Source organism: Puma concolor, chromosome B2 (assembly GCF_028749965.1).
Source record: "Puma concolor isolate L17-30 chromosome B2, mPumCon1.1.hap2, whole genome shotgun sequence".
Lineage (NCBI taxonomy): Eukaryota > Metazoa > Chordata > Mammalia > Carnivora > Felidae > Puma > Puma concolor.
The window spans coordinates 68,962,030-68,981,081 of NC_141671.1; the positions used below are offsets into that span (position 1 = coordinate 68,962,030).

Consider the following 19,052-nt stretch of genomic DNA (forward strand, 5'->3'; position numbering starts at 1 on the left):
TTATTGTAATCATCCACTGATATTTCTTTTTAATATCACAACATTCTTATTGAAGTTAGGCCAAATTTGTATTTTCTCCCTCTTACACAGCTTACTTTGTAGTTGTGGTGAGTTAAATGTAAGCTGCCATTATATTTCAAAGGATTCTAAGACATATGAAGCCCTCTGGCAATTAACTCTGCAGAACCAAGGACATAGCTCCAGTCTTGTTGGTGGTTCTTGCTAAGTACCACATTAACTTCAAACTTCTAACACAGAGCTGAATTTTAGAGGTCATTCAGAAAACAAACAAAGCAAAAACCTGGATTCTCATATTTCTCAAGCTGAATGCTTTTATGCATGGTGAATGAAATGAGACTCAGAGTCAGAAAAGGGTTTCTGTCTGCTCGTGAGTGATGGAAACAGTCGCATTACCTTGGGCAACCCAAATCCTTTTCACCCACAGATGTTCCCCAAGGCCCTTTCCCACCCTGAATGTCACACACCTCTTCTCCACTCAACCAACCCATGGCATTAAGAACACATTTCTATGGCCTTATGATGCACTCAGCTTCCCGGTACACCTCTTCCTGATCACACGTGATTTTTTACAGTTGCTTGCATTCTATGTCTCTGAATCACAGGCAGTTTCATAGTTACTTTTCAATCCAAATTCCTTTTAAGAGAATGGATAGCACATTTCTAGATTTTGTTCTCCAGGAACATTTTCAGCTTCCTAAACAAATCACCAACAAACTCAGGAATTTCTATAGAACGTGACGATAATTACCTTCAAGCGTTGCTCCTTCACCAAACAGGGCATCTCCAGCCCCGGATGCATACAAGGCTGTCACAGATAAGGCGTATTGTGTCCCTTCGTTTAATCCTCTCAGCACAGTTCTGTCTGTGTCTCCCGTCACAGTAACCTCTTGAGTTTCACCCCCTGCCGCTGGGGTGTATGTGATGAGATACTGTTTCACTTTCCCCGGTGCTCTAGTCCAAGACAATTTCATAGTTGATGTTGTGGGGTCAGAAACTCTTAAGTCTCTTGGGTTCCCTCTAACTTCATTAAAAAACAAGAACAACATCAAAACTCATTATTGAATAAAATGACTTGAAAAACATGTTGTTGCTTTGCGTGTGGGGGTGCGTGTTGCGGGGGGGGGGGGTGGTGTCTGTGTTTGTGTGTGGGCGGCACGCGCACCACATCAAATTTATATCCTGAGTGATATTACAGCAATCGTAACTCTTGATTGGCCAACAGAGCCTAAGCATTTCTAAACTGGGCCTTATTTGTCAGTAGAAACAAATCAAAAGGTATCCCATTCCTCTTCAGTGTTTACATAGGTTAATATCTTTCATGTTACTCTCTTTGATGTTAAAAACTACAATCTTTTTCTCTAAAAGTGGAACAAAGCCCTACAACTTGTAAATACATTGATTAGTATCACAATGTAGGCTTTAACTCCTCCAAGAAATTCTCAATAAAAAGGATTTTATTGGTATCATGCTATGAACTTCTAAATGTAATAACCAGGAAATACACTGATGTGATAAAAATGATAAATGATCAAATGCTATCCTAGAAAAAGTCTTAAGGTAAGAAACAGCCCAAGTGAGGCCTTGCCTTGGGTAAGACTCAGGGGCTGTCCATCCGTTTGCAACTATGATGTTTGGCATTTCATGACTTTTCTGGTAGAGTGGTAATGTCATCTCTGAAGGGTCACAAGGCACCAATCCTATGACACTCTCCACTGGGCACACAACAGCTAACCACTTTCACTCCGAAAAACAGAAAGATGAAGAGCCACTGGATCTTTTTATAGTACCCAGCACAAAGGGCCCTAGATCCCCAACTAGAAAGAGAAAAAAGGAAGTGGTGACTTTCTGAAGGGCAGAGAGGAGGAAGAAATCAGATGGAAAGAGAAGGGGACTCCACAAGACAGGCTATTTAGCTGCTTACACTGGGAGGGAAGTGGTGACGCAGGCCATGCTGGGGTGGATATTCCTTACGAGTGTCTGACTCAGATTCACTGCTTATCGGCAACATGACTCTGAGCTATTATTTAGTGTCCTCAGCCTTGACTTCCTTATAAAAAGGGATAATGATACTAACAATTCCATTGACTCTACGCATGGATCAAATAAGAAAATATATGAAAAGCTCTTTGCACAGAACCTGACACAAACAAGTCCTCAACAACTGTTCATTGTTGCGAATATGTTGTTATTGCTATTATTTTAAATGTTAAAGAATAAAATGAAATAAATAAAATGAAATGAATAAATGAATAAAACGAAAACTATGAATGCCTTAATTTTTCTCAGTAAAACAAATATTTAACATTAATAATTTGCAGCAAATATTAGAATCTATCCTGGGGGCCTAACCATTTAGGTAAAAAACAGGTTATTATTTTAAAATCTTCCTGAAGAAGTAATATATAATCTGTTTCAATGGTGCAGAGCAGTTTGATTTTCAATCCCTAGTCATCCTTCAATTTATATCAGAATATGTAATCATGCTATTTTTAAAAGAATATGTAGATCACAAATAGTATTTGAGTTCTATCGACACAAATAAATGTTGTCATAAGTCAGTCAAAAATTTGGGTAACTCCAGTCTAAAAGGACTACAGTCTAAAATACTCAGATAATCGAGATAAAGTAGTATCCTGTAGTGTCCTGACAGTTGCCTACAGCTTCCCCTGCAGTCAAGAGTTTGGTTGTTACCACGCAGTTGGCATATTTCCTCTACCTTCTTCAGTGGCTGCATTTCCAGTCAGCGGAGACCCAGGTCCTGAGAAATATTCCGGAATTACAGATACTTCATATTTTGTGTCTGGAGTCAGGTTCTCGAGTGTTATCCTCCTCTGATTGGCAGGCGTGGTCACTTCTTTGCTCTCTCCGCCAGCAACTGGTTTATATATAATTCGGTACCTTAACACTCTCCCTGGAGCTTGAGTCCAGGTAATTTTAAAGCTGTCTGTAGTTTCGTCTGTCACCTTTAGGTTTCGAGGTGCTCCTTTTACTGAAATATTTTTTTAAAAAGTTTATTTTACACAAAAAAATGCCAAACTAGCTTTTGATCAATAAATTATAGCATTCCTCTAAACAAATCCAAAAGCAGCATTTTATCAAACATCCTGGTTACAGCATTCATTTAGCCAGATATTAGCTAGGTGATGAAACAATAAATACTCAATATACAGAAAGAAAGCAAGTACTGTTAATTTTTTAATCAAAGAGGTACATAATAGTAAACTTTTAAAATCATAAGTATGTACTCTATTAAATAGTAAATTCATATTGACATAAAATTCAAAAATAAAAATAACTCATGTCTTCAAACATAAGTAGCCAACCCTTTTCCTCTAACTAGATTTTCTCAGAAACATAGGAAAATAATACCTAATACCCAGTTCTACCATATTTACCCACTTGAATGAACTGTCTTACCCAGCCAGTCCCACAGCTAACTTTTTTTATCTGCAGAGTCCGTTGACTTGGAGAATAATTAGACCATACATGTGTTGGACCAAACACACTGTAGACACTTAATGAATGCTACCTGTATCTAAATCTTGAGGTCAAATTGCAATGTGTGTAATGTCCATAGACTAACAGTCTTAAATAGATTTCCATTAAGCCTAAATGAGAACATCATTCAGCTTTATAGTTAGTAAACATGTTTAAATTATTTATTTATTTAAGGAGAAAATTGTTCATTTGGACCACACGTTCAGGGAAGATGGACTAAAGGTTATTGTCTTTTCAATCCACTGGAGTGAAAGTACAGTGCAAAACAACTGCATTTATCTCGCATATAATGAGAAGTTTACCTAAACAGCCAATACATCAGTAGATCACTTCAGGGAGAAAAGAAGTGTATCCCTTAAGAAAAACAATGGCAGTTGGCAGAGTTACAGCCATGATTCATTTTACACGGCAAGGAAAAAGACTAAATTAGCCAGAACAAATGAGACAGATAAACTGATGAGTTTGAATATAGTAGTTTCCCCCACCACTTATCTGCAAGGGTGACATTCCAAGACTTCCCAGAGGATGTTTAAAACCACGAATAGTACTGAACCTTATATACACTATGTTTTTCCTATAGAAGCATACCTATAGTGAAGTTTAATTTATAAATCAGGCACATTAAGAGATTAACAACAACTAATAATAAAATAGAATAATTATAACAATATACTATAATAAAAGTTAAGTGAATGTGGTCTCTCCCTCTCTCAAAATGTCTTATTGTGCTGTACTCACCCTTCCTGTGATAATGTGAGATGATGAAATGAAGTGAGGTGAATGACGTAGGCATTGGGATGTAGCATTAGACTACTATTGACCTTCTAACAATAGCCAGAAGGAAAATCATCTGCTTCTGGACTGTGGTTGACAGTGGGCAACTGAAACCACGGAAAGTGAAGCCACAGATTAAGGGGAACTACTGTACTAGTTTTGAAGCTGAATGTGTAATTTTGAGCCTCAGATTACCCAGAAGGAAAAACACGACTACTTATAAGTTTACTGAAGTTGTTAAATGAGATAATCCATGGAAAACAATTATCACAGCACCTGACACATAAGTTGGAGCTCAATAATTAGTAGCTTAACAAAGGTACTGAAATCAGAAACTTCCTTATTAACTAAAGAAAGTTTAAATTTCAGATTTCACTACAGACAATAGAATTAGAAATGTATTACCAAATTGTATCATTGGAGCCCAATGAGCAAAAACTAGAGCATATATGAATGTAGTTGGCTCTACTCAAATACCCTCTGGATTTAAATTTCTTCTTATCCATATTCCCATCCCCATCCCAAAATGCTGAAGGAAAAGGACCAGGCTCATCAAGCAACAATATGGGCATTATAGAGAAATTTTCAGAAAATCAGAAATATCTAAGTATGGATTTCAGGGTTACTCAACACAAAAAATCAAAGAAAAGAAGTAAACTTTGGCCATTATTTTATTTGCTGGATTTCATATAGAAATTTCCCTAAACCATGCACAGAAGGAAAACATCAATCTTATTTGAAAAATCCTTCAGAGAAAAAAGGTTCTCTAGCTTTTATCAGCAAGGTATGCCAACATGTGCCTTTCTTGTTAGCAAATACTTCTTTGTAACCATCTTAATTTCCTCATGTATCTATTTGTGCTTTTTTGCTCATCCCTAGTAAAAATAGAGAACAACTGACGTATCTTTTAATATTTGCGATATTTATCTTAAAGAGTAATTGCCTAGTCTTAGTCTTCTCATGGCCAGGTTCCTTGGTACCCTTTGAATATCCAATGTAGTGAAATGTATCAGAAAGTACTCAACTCTATCCAGTTAAGAGGATATACCTAAACAAACACTGCTTGAAACATTTGGTAAAATGTGTACACCCATGTTCTTAGCAGCATTATTTACAATAGCTAAAAGGTGGAAGCAACCCATGGGTGAGTGGACAATCAAAAAGTGGTATATACATACAATGGAATTTCTTTCAGCCATAAGAAGAAAGTATATTCTGACACAAGCTACAACATGAATGAACCTTGGGGACATTATGCTAAGTGAAATTAGCCAAACACAAAAGGTCAAATACTGTATGATTCCACCTCTATGAGGTAACTAGAGTAGTCAAATTCATAGAAACAGACAAATAGAATGGTGGTTGTCAGGGGCAGTGGGGAGAGGAATGGAGAGTTATTTTTTAATGAATACGGAGTTTCAGTTTTGCAAGCTAAAAAAAAGTTCTAGAGACACATGGTGGTAATAATAATATGAGTGTACTAACTGCCACCGAAATGTGCATTTAAAATGGTTAAAATGGTAATTTTATGTTATGTGTATTTTACCACAATTTTTACAAAGAAAAAATATTTGGTAATATATTTGCCATCACAGCCATAGATAAAGCAAACAAAATTCGTAAGTATTTGAACATAACACTGCTGAAACATGGGACAGAAAAATCTGGAAAAGTAGTATTTTGAGAGTTAATTCCATAATTATTAATAGTTCTCTGTATCTCTTAACCTCAAATTCATCAAAATAAATCTAGGGGTTTTTTTACATAAATTTTTTTTCCACTTTCTAAAAGGGTGTATGAATAGCTGTACTTTATAGAGGCTGAATCTTACAAAGACATTCACCATTCTAAACTATAGTTGCAGATGATTATTTCAAACTGTAACCTGGTTCTACAATAAATTGCTAGTTTTTGGAAAACAGGGTCAGAAACCCCATCTCACCTTCCGCAGTGGTCTCTTCTCCAGCTAAGGGAATGCTGAAACCATCCTCATACTCTGCAGTTACGTTGACTAAGTACAGGGTCTCTGGCTTCAAGTTGTTGAGAATGACACTGGTGCTCGATGCTGGCTCCACCACTGTGACCTCATCATCCCCGGTAGCTTCCTTGTAGGTGATGTGGTATGAAAAAACATTTTCTCCAGCGGGAGACCAGTTCGTTTTGAAACTGTAAGAAGTCACCTCAGAAAAACTAAGATCCTTTGGAGGTACATAAGCTATTAAAAAAAAAAAAAAAAGAAAGAAAAAAAAAGGCCAGAGTTTGAAATTTTTAAATCTATAAAGCTAAATTGGAACTAATGATTATTTTTCCGAAAGGGCTTATATTCATTGGAAGAATAGTCATTGAGACAAATACATTGAGTACATATGCCACACATGACCTGTGAGAGAGGGCCTCTCACTTACAGCCCTACAAGAAGATCCTGATCATTTGTCTCGACCATTCATAATACTAAGTTACACTGTTTAAAGGACTAATTAAAATTGAACTTGGGGGCACCAGGGTGGCTCAGTCATTTAAGTGACCGATTCTTGATTTTAGCTCAGGTCATGGTGTCACAGTTCATGGGATCAAGCCCCACATCAGGCTCTGTGCTGACAGCTTGGAGCCTGCATGAGATTGTCTCTCCCCTTCTCTCTCTCTGCCCCTCCTGCACTCACGTGTGCACTCTCTCTCTCTCTCTCTCAAAATAACTAAACTTTAAAAATAAAAAATAAAAATAAATAAATAAATAAAATTGAATTTGAATTGAGTTTCTAAACACAAAGCAGTAATGGAATGGTCCTGCCCACAACTGGAATAGTTAAACAGTAACAAACCTAAAATGAACCATCAGTATTTTCCCATTCATCCTCGGCAATCGGATATTAACTTCTGGTGATAGACAGATATTTCAAGATTATAATTAAGGGACTCTTCCTAACAAAAGAGTATTCATTAAACTGAGTCATAGGAAGAGCCAACATTTAAGGCACACTGCTGTTCTCAGGGAACAAACAATCGAATTGGAAAGAAGGAGAGTGTGACGTTATTAACAAAACAGAGCAGTACCTATGAACGCCAAATGACCGGAAGTGATACTAAGTGTTCCAGCACCAGAGCAGTTAAGGAAGCCTTGATGAAAGAGATGGGACTTTTAACTGAATGTTCAAAACCAGAATTTGAACAAATGAAGAAAAGAGGGTAGGGAAGTCCTGCTTGAGGAATAATGCCTAAAAGTGTAAGGGAAAGGGAATGCGAAAGAAGAATTCAAACATCCAGGACTCTGTTCTAGTCACCTTTGATTCAAAAGACTTGGTTCACCATCTAGCACATAGTAGACACTCAACTAGTGGTTGTTGAATTGAATATGGCAAATAAGTGTGATAAAGCTGGTAACCAGCCATGCTTAAGGATCTAGGATCGAAAATATCTCGTGACTCATGGTAAACAGCTTTTTCATCAATAAATACATGATCCATACCCAAAATAAAGTCCTATCTCAGAGCTAAATAAACTAAGCTCAAAAGATTTCTATAAGGCAGCAAAATTCCTTTTTCTAGCTCATGAAAAGAACAATCCACAATTATATATCCTCAATTTTATAACCAAATGCTTTGTTCATGAACAGATAACCTCGACTCTACAAAGTCTACTAACCTTTTTTCTTTATAGCTGCCAACTCTTGCTCAATTCTAAGGCAAATAGACTGTGTGAGTTCAAAAGATATTCTCTGAAAAGCATCAAAATCTTCCACTGTGAACACGTGGGTCTCAGCAGGAGGAGAGGCAATAGCTTCTAATTCTGAGCGAACAGCATCCTTCACACCAACTGCAAAGATTTCCACATCGGAATTCCTTAGTTTTATAGCAGGATCTCTGAAAGCATCTGAAGATTTCCCATCAGTGATAAGAATCATGACCTTTGGTACGTTGCCTCTTGAACCCTTGCTAGGCACAAATATTTTCTCTCTGACATAAGTCATTGCTTTCCCAGTGTTTGTAGATCCTCCTCTGTAGGGGAAGGTGTTTATTGCTTCGATTATATCTTCAACTTTGTTGAATTTTTTCAAAGTGAACTCAGTATGAGGATCCCGGCTGTACTGGACAAGACTTATCTGTACCCTATTTGGTGAAATCTCGAAACTTTTTACAAGAACTTCCAGAAAGGCTCTAACTTTAACAAAGTTTGCAATCCCAATGCTATAAGAACCATCAACCAAAAACACAATATCAGCTTTTATATCCACACCACGTGAGCATTCTGTAAGAAGAAAGAAAGTCCATTAAAGTTCAACAAATACAAATCAGTCATTAAAATATAGATATCTGGTTTTCTCAGTATGCACGCTTATTTAAAAGAAAACTATTGCAGGGTGCCTGGGTGGCTCAGTCAGTTGAGCATCCGACTTCCGCCCAGGTCATGATCTCATGGTTCATGAGTTCAAGCCCCATGTCAGGCTCTGTGCTGACAGCTCAGAGACTGGAGCCTGCTTCAAATTCTGTGCCTCCTTCTCCCTCTGCCCCAACCCACTTGCTTTCTGTCTTTGTCTCTCTCAAAAATAAATAAACATTAAAAAATTTTTTTAATTTTTTAAAGAAAACTATTGTAAATATTTTGTTTAAAATTAAACCCAATGCAGGAAGGCATACTGTCAAACGAACCATCACCTATTCCAAACTCAATGATATACCCATGAACTTACCCACTTGAACTTTCATGGGCTGAGTCTTCTCCATTATTGAAACGGGTTCACTGGATGTCAGTCCCTTCATGGCAGAAACACTGATCTGGTATTCTGTGTCTGCTGAAAGGTCACGAACACTGAGTGCGGTGGTCTGAGGCCCCACACTCAGTGCGTGCTGTCGGCTTCCGACGGTCATTGGTGTAAGGAGGACTTTATAGCCAGTCACTGGGCTAGGAGATGGACTCCAAGTTAGTTTAATGTATTTTGATGACACTTCCGTGGCAATCAAATTTGAAGGAGGTTCAATAACTAAAAAGTAACGAGTAGAACAGTGATTAAAAACAGTGAAATGCAACCCATAGGTTTGAACATTTGAGCCTCCCAAGTCAAATTAATCATGAAGGCATCAAGAAGAGTTGCCCAATCCCAAGTCTTCACTTTCACCTGTACACATCCAAACCAAAAAAGACTCAGTGCCTGATTTTTAATCAGGGAACTGAGAAAATTAAGGGGAAAGAAAGTCATTGGAAGAAATCAATAAAAAGATGTCTGATGCCTAATTTCTTCTCCGGGACCAAGGTTTCCATTCTAATTTTGGTATTTTACTCATCATCTTTATTCTTAGGTACCAAAGTGGGCACTCAATAAATATTTGCTCAACCAATGACTTGCTCCATTCTTTTTCTGTTTTCATGATATTATAAAGATTAAAATGTAATCTTTAAAAGATACTTTATAATATGCAAAGAAAGATAAAGGATTCAGCAGTTCTTAAATGACAGTTCTTATAATCTTAGACAACTTTATTCCCACTTGTTTCAAGCTAAGAAAAAATGTTCAACTCTATTCATAATGCCACCAGGAGTGACACATTTTACAACATGTATATCGACAAAGAAATATCAATCATGTAAAACATTTCTATCCTTATACAGTCATGTATGTAACAGACAACAAAGTATTTGAAGACATTTCACATCAAATTTTCACACTTTTACATTTGTCAATGTAATCAACTTCCCAGAATGTACAGTTCCAATTTTTATTTTAATCTCAGCCTGCAAGAAATGGATGATAAAACAGGCACCAGTTTACTCGTGGCCTCCTCAAAAAGGCAATCATATCTCCATATGTATACATATGTATAAAAATGATGTCTAAAAAGTGAGTAGTGGGGGGCATGGAGAAGCAACAGATGTGCCATCTGGATGTTTGGCCAAAACTTTTGAGTGATGCAAAGACAGAATAGGGAAAAGAAGTCACGGGCTAAGCCAGCAAGAGTGAGAGGCCCTGAAGAACAGTGTGAACACCTGGAATACAGCCCCGCGCATCATACAAGCAGAGTTCAAACAGTGGCAGGACAGAAATTTGGTCTACCCTCACACGTGCAGTGTGGACAGTGTACGACAGGTAAGAAATAGAGTATTTAAGAGGTGCATGGGTGGCTCAGACAGTTAAGCGTCAGACTTTGGCTCAGGTCAAAGTGTGTGAGTTCTAGCCCCACATGGAGCTCACTGCTGTCAGCCTGTCAGTGCAGAAGCCTCTTCAGATCCTCTGTTCTCCTCTCTCTGCCCCTCCCCGTCTTTTGCTCTCCCAAAAATAAATAACGATATTTCAAAAAATAGAGTATTGAAAAGACTACATAAAGAGAGGCTAATCAGGGAAAAGTGGGGTGAGGGGATTGATTTTGTAATAGCACAGATCAAAAGAATCAGACATTAGGCAGTAAAACGAAGAAGATTTGGAGCCCATGAAGTAATGAGAAGGGGTTCTGAAATAGAATTGGGGCCAGTGAACATTGCCAAAACACTTGGGGTTTGGAGATTAAAGAGTTTACATGACTGAAGATGTAGCTATTCCAAACTTATCTTTAATCACTTGTCAATTCTCAGGCTAAGAGGACAACAATCATGGAAATTGTGACTTTCTAATGCCCAAAAGGATGTTTATGAAATGTCTTCCGAAATGTCTTTTCCTTCTCCCATGTATTTAGAAACAATAACTGATAAAAATGGGAAATTCTTCCAGATGTGGAAGGATCAAACTGACTGATCTTTGATCTATTCTTAAAAGTTTTGAAAACATGCAGAGAATGATGATAGAAAACCCTTTTTTTCACCACTTAACACGAACATTTAACAGTGTTCTTATTAGCTGATGTTGCCAAATGCTAAGATACATGTCTTCCCAGCCTGCCAATGTTTAAATCAGAGTGTAAGACAATGAAAGCAAGTACCTGAATAGCATAATTATGGGCAGACGCTCAACATGCACAAAATGGTCTTAGACAAAAAGAGCAAGTCAAACTTGTTCAAATAAGACTTTTTAAGAACTTGATAATGATATAAATTTTTTTTTTAATTTTTTTTTCAACGTTTATTTATTTTTGGGACAGAGAGAGACAGAGCATGAATGGGGGAGGGGCAGAGAGAGAGGGAGACACAGAATCGGAAACAGGCTCCAGGCTCTGAGCCATCAGCCCAGAGCCCGACGCGGGGCTCGAACTCACAGACCGCGAGATCGTGACCTGGCTGAAGTCGGACGCTTAACCGACTGCGCCACCCAGGCACCCCTAAATATTTTTATTTAATGCTCCACTGGGGGAGGGGGACCAATACAAATAATATCAAGAAGTTGAGTTACTGAAAAACCATACACATGGAGTCTACAACTGGAGAATCACTAGAAGATATGTTTGAGTAAAAATGTCTACCTTTAGAATTCCTATAAAGCTACAAATGCCATCAAATAATGGAAAAGGCTAACACATGGGAACAGTGAACAATTTACTCACCTTCCTCTCCACTAACCAATTCACCAAGCTGTTCATCAACACCTGAGCACACCTGAGAGATGATCTCATTCTGAATATCCACAATTGCATCAAAGTTGGCCACGTTGAAAACATGGTTTAATGAAGGCGTGGAGGCGATTTGTTTGAGTTCTTTTGCATCTGCAGCTTTAATGCCTTAAAAACAAAAGGACAAGGATATATTGAAAAGAAAAATGTGCTGAATTCGGGGAGTTCTTTGCTTTCTCAGTCCTTCACAAGTAAAGACATTTTTAAATCCTTATTTAGTCATAAACCAGAATTGGTTTGCTTCATAACGAATGTGCAACTGTTCAAATGACAAAGGCATTTTATAATTTCACATAAAGTGGCCAGCCAAAGAGGAAAATGAATGGTTAGTGAAACAGAGTGGGCTCTCATCCCAACCATGCCATCATTTGTCCCTGCCATCTGTAAAGATAATACTTTCTTCTTCCAGAGTCCTGAATGAGCTGGAGCCCTCTGAATTCCACAAGTATTACATAATATAGGAAACACATTAAAAAAAAAAAAGAAACACTTAATGATAATACAAGGAGGATCTTTATTAGAATCAGTGGCCCAGCGTTCTTTGAAAAACAGAGGGCTGGCAAAAATATATATATGTATATATGAATACCACCTCACAATGCATAGGCTGAGGGAGTTCTAGGAGAGAAATACATAAGCAGAATTTTTACTGAAAGATAACCTGGCTTAACACTACACTATAAAATGCAGTGAACACTTGTAATAGCATCCTTCCTTCAGGAATCAACCTTTCCTCTTCCTAAGCAGGCAGTATTGAAGTAGTTCTAAAGTGAAAATAATCAGCCAAACGTGACCTACCCAAAGAGAAAACTTCAACCCCAATACTCCGAAGCTCTCTTGCTGGAATTTCCACTTCATCCTGGGACTTGCCATCCGTAATAATAATTGCCACTTTAGGAAAGCCAACTCTCGCTCCAGCAGATTCCGTGAAAGTATTTTTAATTAAGTAATCAATGGCATCCCCTGAAGCGAAAAAGAAGCATATTTGTTCCCTTCTTACTACACAATTTTGCCAAGGTCAAAAACTATGTGGTTAACTTCAAACTTATTTAAGCTATGATAACTGTGTGATGCTTAATTTCTTTCCCAAACAGGTGTTCCACTTATTTTTAAACAATAATGAACTTTGTAAAACATACCTGTCATTGTGTTGCCACCTTTGTATGGAATTTTTTTAATTGCAGCAAGAAGCTCATCCCTTTGGTAGTATTGACTTAAGTTAAATTCAGTCCTGGTATCAGAGCTGTACTGAACAACTCCAACCCTTGTCTTCTCTTCTCCGATGTCAAAAGCGGACACAAGAGCAGCAATAAAGTCTAAAATGTACTTAAAATTATTTCTTCCCACACTCCATGAGCCATCCACGAGGAACACCAGATCAGTCCAGGCACTGACAGAGCATTCTGAAATGCATTGGATATATTTTTAATTGATGTATTATTAACGTGCTTCATAGTCAAAGACTACAAGCTAACATTGAAAAACTGTTGTCTCCTTAAATCATTTTGTTGATCAGAATGAATTCACATTGTTCTTCACCCACAACCGACATGCACAAAAGAATAAACTGTTTTAATTGCGTATACAGAAGCATTTTCAGTGCTTTCATTTAACACGCATTTATGAAACTACATGGCTCTAAATTACTATGTAAGACATCGTGCAAGAAAAGATAAATAGAAAAATGACCTACTCTCCAAGAGCATGTGATGGAAGTATTTATGCTATCAACTTATCTATTTTTATAAATGATATCCTTCCTCTTTTCTCCAAGTAAAAATTACACAAAACATCTGGGAGACATACAAAACGAGTGTAAGCAGTGTCTTCATTCCTTGGTATTTAGCAATAAATACAAAACAACTGCTGTCCAATTCAAACAGATGCAGTTAAGTTGAAGAAAAGAGAAAAACTTTTAAAATTCTTCTGCATTTTATAATGTAATTGTCTGAAGTTTGCAGTGGGTTCGTCTAGAGGGTTAACAGAGTCTAACACAAGTCAAAACAAGCATAAATATGATGCAAGGTAGTCAAAATATCTTATTGTCCTAATTTTCAGTGCATCTAAATTGGAAGCCTAAAACCTACTTTTACAAAACAAAGAGTAGAAAAACACATTTCAATTCAGAAGTAAAAATTCACATTACATCCTTAAATTACTGAAATGCAATGATTGGCTTTTATAACTAAACATCCTATCTTTCTCTTCTTTGTGGTCAGAAGGGAAACAAACTGATTCTTATGAAAATCTGTATTTTTAAGGCAACACTAAGTGAATTTTCTGAAGATGTTTTAGTCCTTGCAGTCAGTTGGTGGATAATAAAAGAAATATTTGGCTAGGAAGAGAAGGAAAGGGTCCTGGAAAATTTTGCAAGCTAAATACAAGTTGCACACCTAAATAATTTTTGCACACCATTTAATGGGCCCATTTAAGTCTATTGAATAGTCAATATTTGGTATAATGCTTTGATTTAGAATAAATATTGATGGCTCGGAGAAAATATTAGCATTATAACTACATACTACAAACTTCACTTCGGATTATTAGGCATCAGAAGGAATGATAAACAATTATTTGTAGAGAAAAATTACAGATAAAGGGGACTTTGTATTCATAATCCTTTTATTGTCATCCTGGGTCATAAATCCATCTTTTATAAGGTGGTAAATTAGGAGTCCAAGAAACTCCTTAAAGGCCCACCCCAGTAAGTCAGACAAAGCAATGGAAGACAAAGGAAGCTAGGAACTGCAAAAACAAGACTAAATAAAATTCCTTTTGTTTGATTACAAACGCACCAAGGATCACTGTGTACCTTATTTTGTTTGGGGTTGGGCTCCTAATTGTATATTATAAAGAAAATTGTAAACAATGTTTTTCATGCCTTTTTCTTCTCTAACTTGCCTCCTGCATTCTTTGTGGGGGCGGAATAATAATAGAGCTAGTAGTGAAAGAATGTATCAGAATGACCTGGGAAGTTGTTTCAAACTGCTTAAGACTCCATTCCAATTTCTCACCCCACTGATTCCCAGACACCACCTCCCCAACATCATCTCTGGAAAATGTGTAATTATTCTTTAGATAGGTCAAGACCCACATGTTACCAAAGATGTTGTGCACAGACACTGGAAATAGCTACACTGCCATCAATTAAAGTCATCTAAATGCCCTAGAGATGAACATAACATATACATAGATTGAGAAGTATATTTTCATGGCAACTGAATTTCTTCAAACACAGTGAAGGCATCTCTCTTGTGTTCCAGCCTTAAATTTCTCCTATATCCCTATTTCAATCAGTTTCTCTTTGAGAAATGAGTTAAGTTCAGTGATGAGCTTTGTTTTTCACCTACTGCCAAAATCCTGCAAAAAAAAAAAAAAGTGGACACGCACCAGTTCAAAACACTCCCAGTAAAATGAATATTTAGTAACTAGAATGAAAAATTGACTAGAAACCCAGAATGTAAGGTAATATAACTATTTAGTCATATATTACTATTATGTTGTCTGTATTTGTTCTAGATAACACCAATAGAAATTAACACAGGAATAAAATCAAACTATGTATATAATTTGGAACATCTCCTTTATATTACAGTATGACTTCTATAAATCCAAGCAAAAACATTAAGGGAAATACTTACTTTGTATCTCTGGTTTTCCAGGTTTCTTCTCCCCTGGCTTTGTTGGGCCACCTGTTTGAACTGAATCAAAACCTGATTATTACAAAAAGAAATGAACCCTTACAAATAGTTCCTTTAAAAAATAAATATGTTGTTTTCTACCACTGTCTTTCAATGTTTATTTATTTATTTTTGAGAAAAAGAGATAGTGGAGGAGGGGCAGAGAGAGAGAGAGAGAGAAAATCCCAAACTGACTCCACACTGTCAGCACAGAGCCCGAGAGAGGGTTCAATCTCATCAACTGAGAGAGATCATGACCTGAGCAGAAATCAAGAGTGGGACACGCAGCCGACTGAGCCACCCACACGCCCCTACACCGCTGTCTCTCAAATGTACGGTCCATGCCCAGCTGCTCAAAGAATACTGCCAAATAAGCAATGCCTTGCAAATGAACTATTTTTAGTGAGATTTTAGATGTACTTCAAAAAGACATTAACATTGTTGCCTGGCAAAGTTTAATGTTTTTAATAGTTTTCATTCATAACACTCCTGCTGCTTCCAGAGACCAGGGTTATAAACCAGGAATGGATTATTAACATCCACTAATGACTACGATCATAGAAAGAACTGCTAATACTGATACAAACTAACTCTGCATAACAGATTAAATCTGAAAGTGGGAGAAGTCTTCTGCATAATAAAAAAGGATAGAAGTACTTTATATGTGTGCTTACTTGTTAATTGTCCTATAACTGGTACACTCTCTTCTACTTCATCATATGAAGTGATTGTCACCACATACTCTATTTCAGGTATAAGGTCTTTTAATAAAGTTTCAGTGGTACTAGCTGCAAGGGTAAATTCTTTACTAGGCCCATCTGGAAATATAGAAAGGAAAATATGAATGCAATAAAATATCTTTCACATATAACATGACACAATATAATATAATTCACAGATACACTCAAAATCTAAAAAATTAAATATATATGCATTTTTTTTCAGAACACCCACACATCATCTTCTTCTGTCTTCTAAAACCAGAACTTTGAAATGTAATAAATGGGCTGGCGTTGACCTTACTTATTATAATCATATTCAGTATTTGTTTGAGGACTCAAGGATTCCTCTGGAATAAAGATATACCAGAATATCAAACCAAAACCCCCCATTGTTTTTTAGGGCTAATGGCAGATAACAAAATTATTTCATAAATGAGACAAAAAAATTAATTTTAATTTTAAATTATGTGTTGGAGGAGAATGAAGAAAGGCAAGTAGGGGATGAAAATCAACTCAAAGACGACATTATAGGTTAAAATTAAACTGTAGTAGGAAGCAGTCTGTGTGGAAGCAATGCATTTTCCGGACTCAAATAGGTGCATACATTAATGGGTAACCATAGTCTTCTAAATTGACTTAACCAGGTATCAAACATTTCAAAATACAGTGTACTGGGTATACACTCGTATATAGATTATGTTCATTTTTTTTTAATATTTATTTATTTTTGAGACAGGAAGAGACAGCATGAATGGGGGAGGGTCAGAGAGAGAGGGAGACACAGAATCTGAAACAGGCTCCAGGCTCCGGGCTGTCAGCACAGAGCCTGACGCGGGGCTCGAACTCACGGACCGCGAGATCATGACCTGAGCCGAAGTCGGACGCTTAACCGACTGAGCCACCCAGGCGCCCCGATTATGTTCATTCTTAATTCAATCAGGAACGATGGTTCCTAGGCACTAAGTGCCTGGTAGGATTTTTAATTATATTAAATTTTCATCAAAAGATAAATAATCAATAAAGGTAACAGGTATAATAGAACCCTTAGAAACATTCCTGGTTTTTGTGTGGAACGTGCAGAACCGACCAGGGCTCCCACAGGACAAGCCAGCAGGGCTCTGTTGGGTTCGGTGGTCTCAGTGCCAGTTTGGGGAGTACAGGAGTCAGTAATTTCCAACATATGGAAACTGATAGCACTGTTTTTCAACGGACTTTTTGCCTTGGAATGAGTGAATTAGTGAACTGCAAGTATATTTGGGGAGAAAGATTCAAAATGGAAAAAGTAAATTCTGGACCCCTTAAGTTCTCACATCATATTTTTTTAAAAAATTCCAATTCCTTGATAAATTAGCATTTAAAATCACTCGTAGTTTCAGAAAACTTAAATTATAGCAACATCATTCATCTCTACTGTCGGCCAGACAAGACTTCTTCCCACCACCTGGCCAGTGCAAATGGCAATGGTTATTTTTCCGTGCCATGTTAAAACTAAAAGTTAATCAATAGAGATTAGTTCTCCACAGTTGGGCAACATCATGAACACTAAAGATAACTCTTGACAACAACCCACACAAGATTTTTTGTTTGTTTTTTAAAGACTCTGTGTCTAGGATCTACGGAATCCACCTAGCCAAAGTAAATTCTTATCTTCCATCATGGTAGCTCAACATTATTCCAGAAGAATGTTTCCTGTGTACTGAAATGTATAAGACACTGGGTAAGGCATAAGAACTCACTTATTCACTTGATAATTTAAATGTTAAAAATACTAATTCAAGAAAAATATCAAGAAATGAGAATTCTACTTTATAAAATCAAAGATTAGCAGCAATACTCTGGTCAGGTAAAAAAAAAAAAAGTAACTCTTTTAATAACAACAGCTTAGCACGGCAAACCATATAATAAAGCTCAACACTACAAAAATATAACAGTGGGTACTAAGCTGGAAATTTGGAGACCTGAGTCCACTAAATATCTGGTGACATTAGCTAAATCCTTAAGGTTCTCTAAATTTCAGCTTTCTTATAATGAAATGGAAGGAGGAGAGAAGACTGGATTATATCACGTTTAATGTCTCTATTTTAAAACCCCAACATTTCAAAACTTACCTGTTGTAGAGTCCACTGTTATTCTGTAACCCACAATTGGATCAGCTGGTTTTGCCCATGACATATGAACAGTATTTTCATCTTTTATTTTAAAATTCAAGTCTGAAGGTGGGTCAACTGCAAAAGAGAGAGTTGATATCAATTACATTTTCCAATGTCACAAAATGGTCAACTTAATCAATAAAGAATTGTGTCGAGCAAAGCTTACTAAAATTGTCTTTGCATAAATTTGTTTCCAACAAATATAGAAGATATCTTGTTGGATAAGAATAAAATTAAAAGCTGACAAGATATGACAAAACATCAGAGAGTATACATATTACAGAAGACAGCACAAAACACTTTTGATTCTTGAGTTGCTAGGTCATCCAAGAATGGCCAGCAAAATCAAGCAAAATAGAAACATATCTGGATACAAGTACATACAAGTACAATGAAATCACATATAATAACCACATATGCAAACAATTCACATAACAATTAAAGGAATCTAATACATGCTGAGTGCATTTTGAATAAGCATGCCAAATCACAACCTGCTTGTAACCATAGAAGTTAATTTAGAACAGTGACATAGTACTTTTTTTCCATAATGTGGAAAAGAATCAATGATGTTTTTTGTTCATTCTCTGCATCATTGTCTTGTTATTAATTTTTGTTGATACATCTCAATCTGTGCAGAGATGAAATATGTATTTTAATGAAAGGGAGAGATCATGGGAA

At 36.8% G+C, this 19,052-nt stretch overlaps 1 protein-coding gene across 7 annotated transcripts in view; it reads right to left on the reverse strand.

Moving 5' to 3' along the window:
- The window catches only part of COL12A1 (collagen type XII alpha 1 chain), a 116,114-nt gene that overhangs the window by 87,561 nt on the left and 9,501 nt on the right, over positions 1-19,052 (reverse strand). For 5 of the 7 annotated variants that reach the window (XM_086707247.1, XM_025926140.2, XM_086707246.1 and 2 more), the window contains 11 exons: positions 18,330-18,446; positions 16,174-16,317; positions 15,461-15,520; positions 12,959-13,222; positions 12,618-12,782; positions 11,754-11,927; positions 8,978-9,268; positions 7,933-8,535; positions 6,236-6,508; positions 2,738-3,010; positions 770-1,042 (listed from right to left, as the gene is read on the reverse strand). The exons of the other annotated variants lie outside the window; for them this stretch is intronic. In XM_086707247.1, the coding sequence (XP_086563373.1) occupies positions 770-1,042; positions 2,738-3,010; positions 6,236-6,508; positions 7,933-8,535; positions 8,978-9,268; positions 11,754-11,927; positions 12,618-12,782; positions 12,959-13,222; positions 15,461-15,520; positions 16,174-16,317; positions 18,330-18,446 (2,637 nt within the window). The remainder of the gene's footprint in view (positions 1-769; positions 1,043-2,737; positions 3,011-6,235; positions 6,509-7,932; positions 8,536-8,977; positions 9,269-11,753; positions 11,928-12,617; positions 12,783-12,958; positions 13,223-15,460; positions 15,521-16,173; positions 16,318-18,329; positions 18,447-19,052) is intronic. 7 annotated transcript variants of the gene reach the window in all.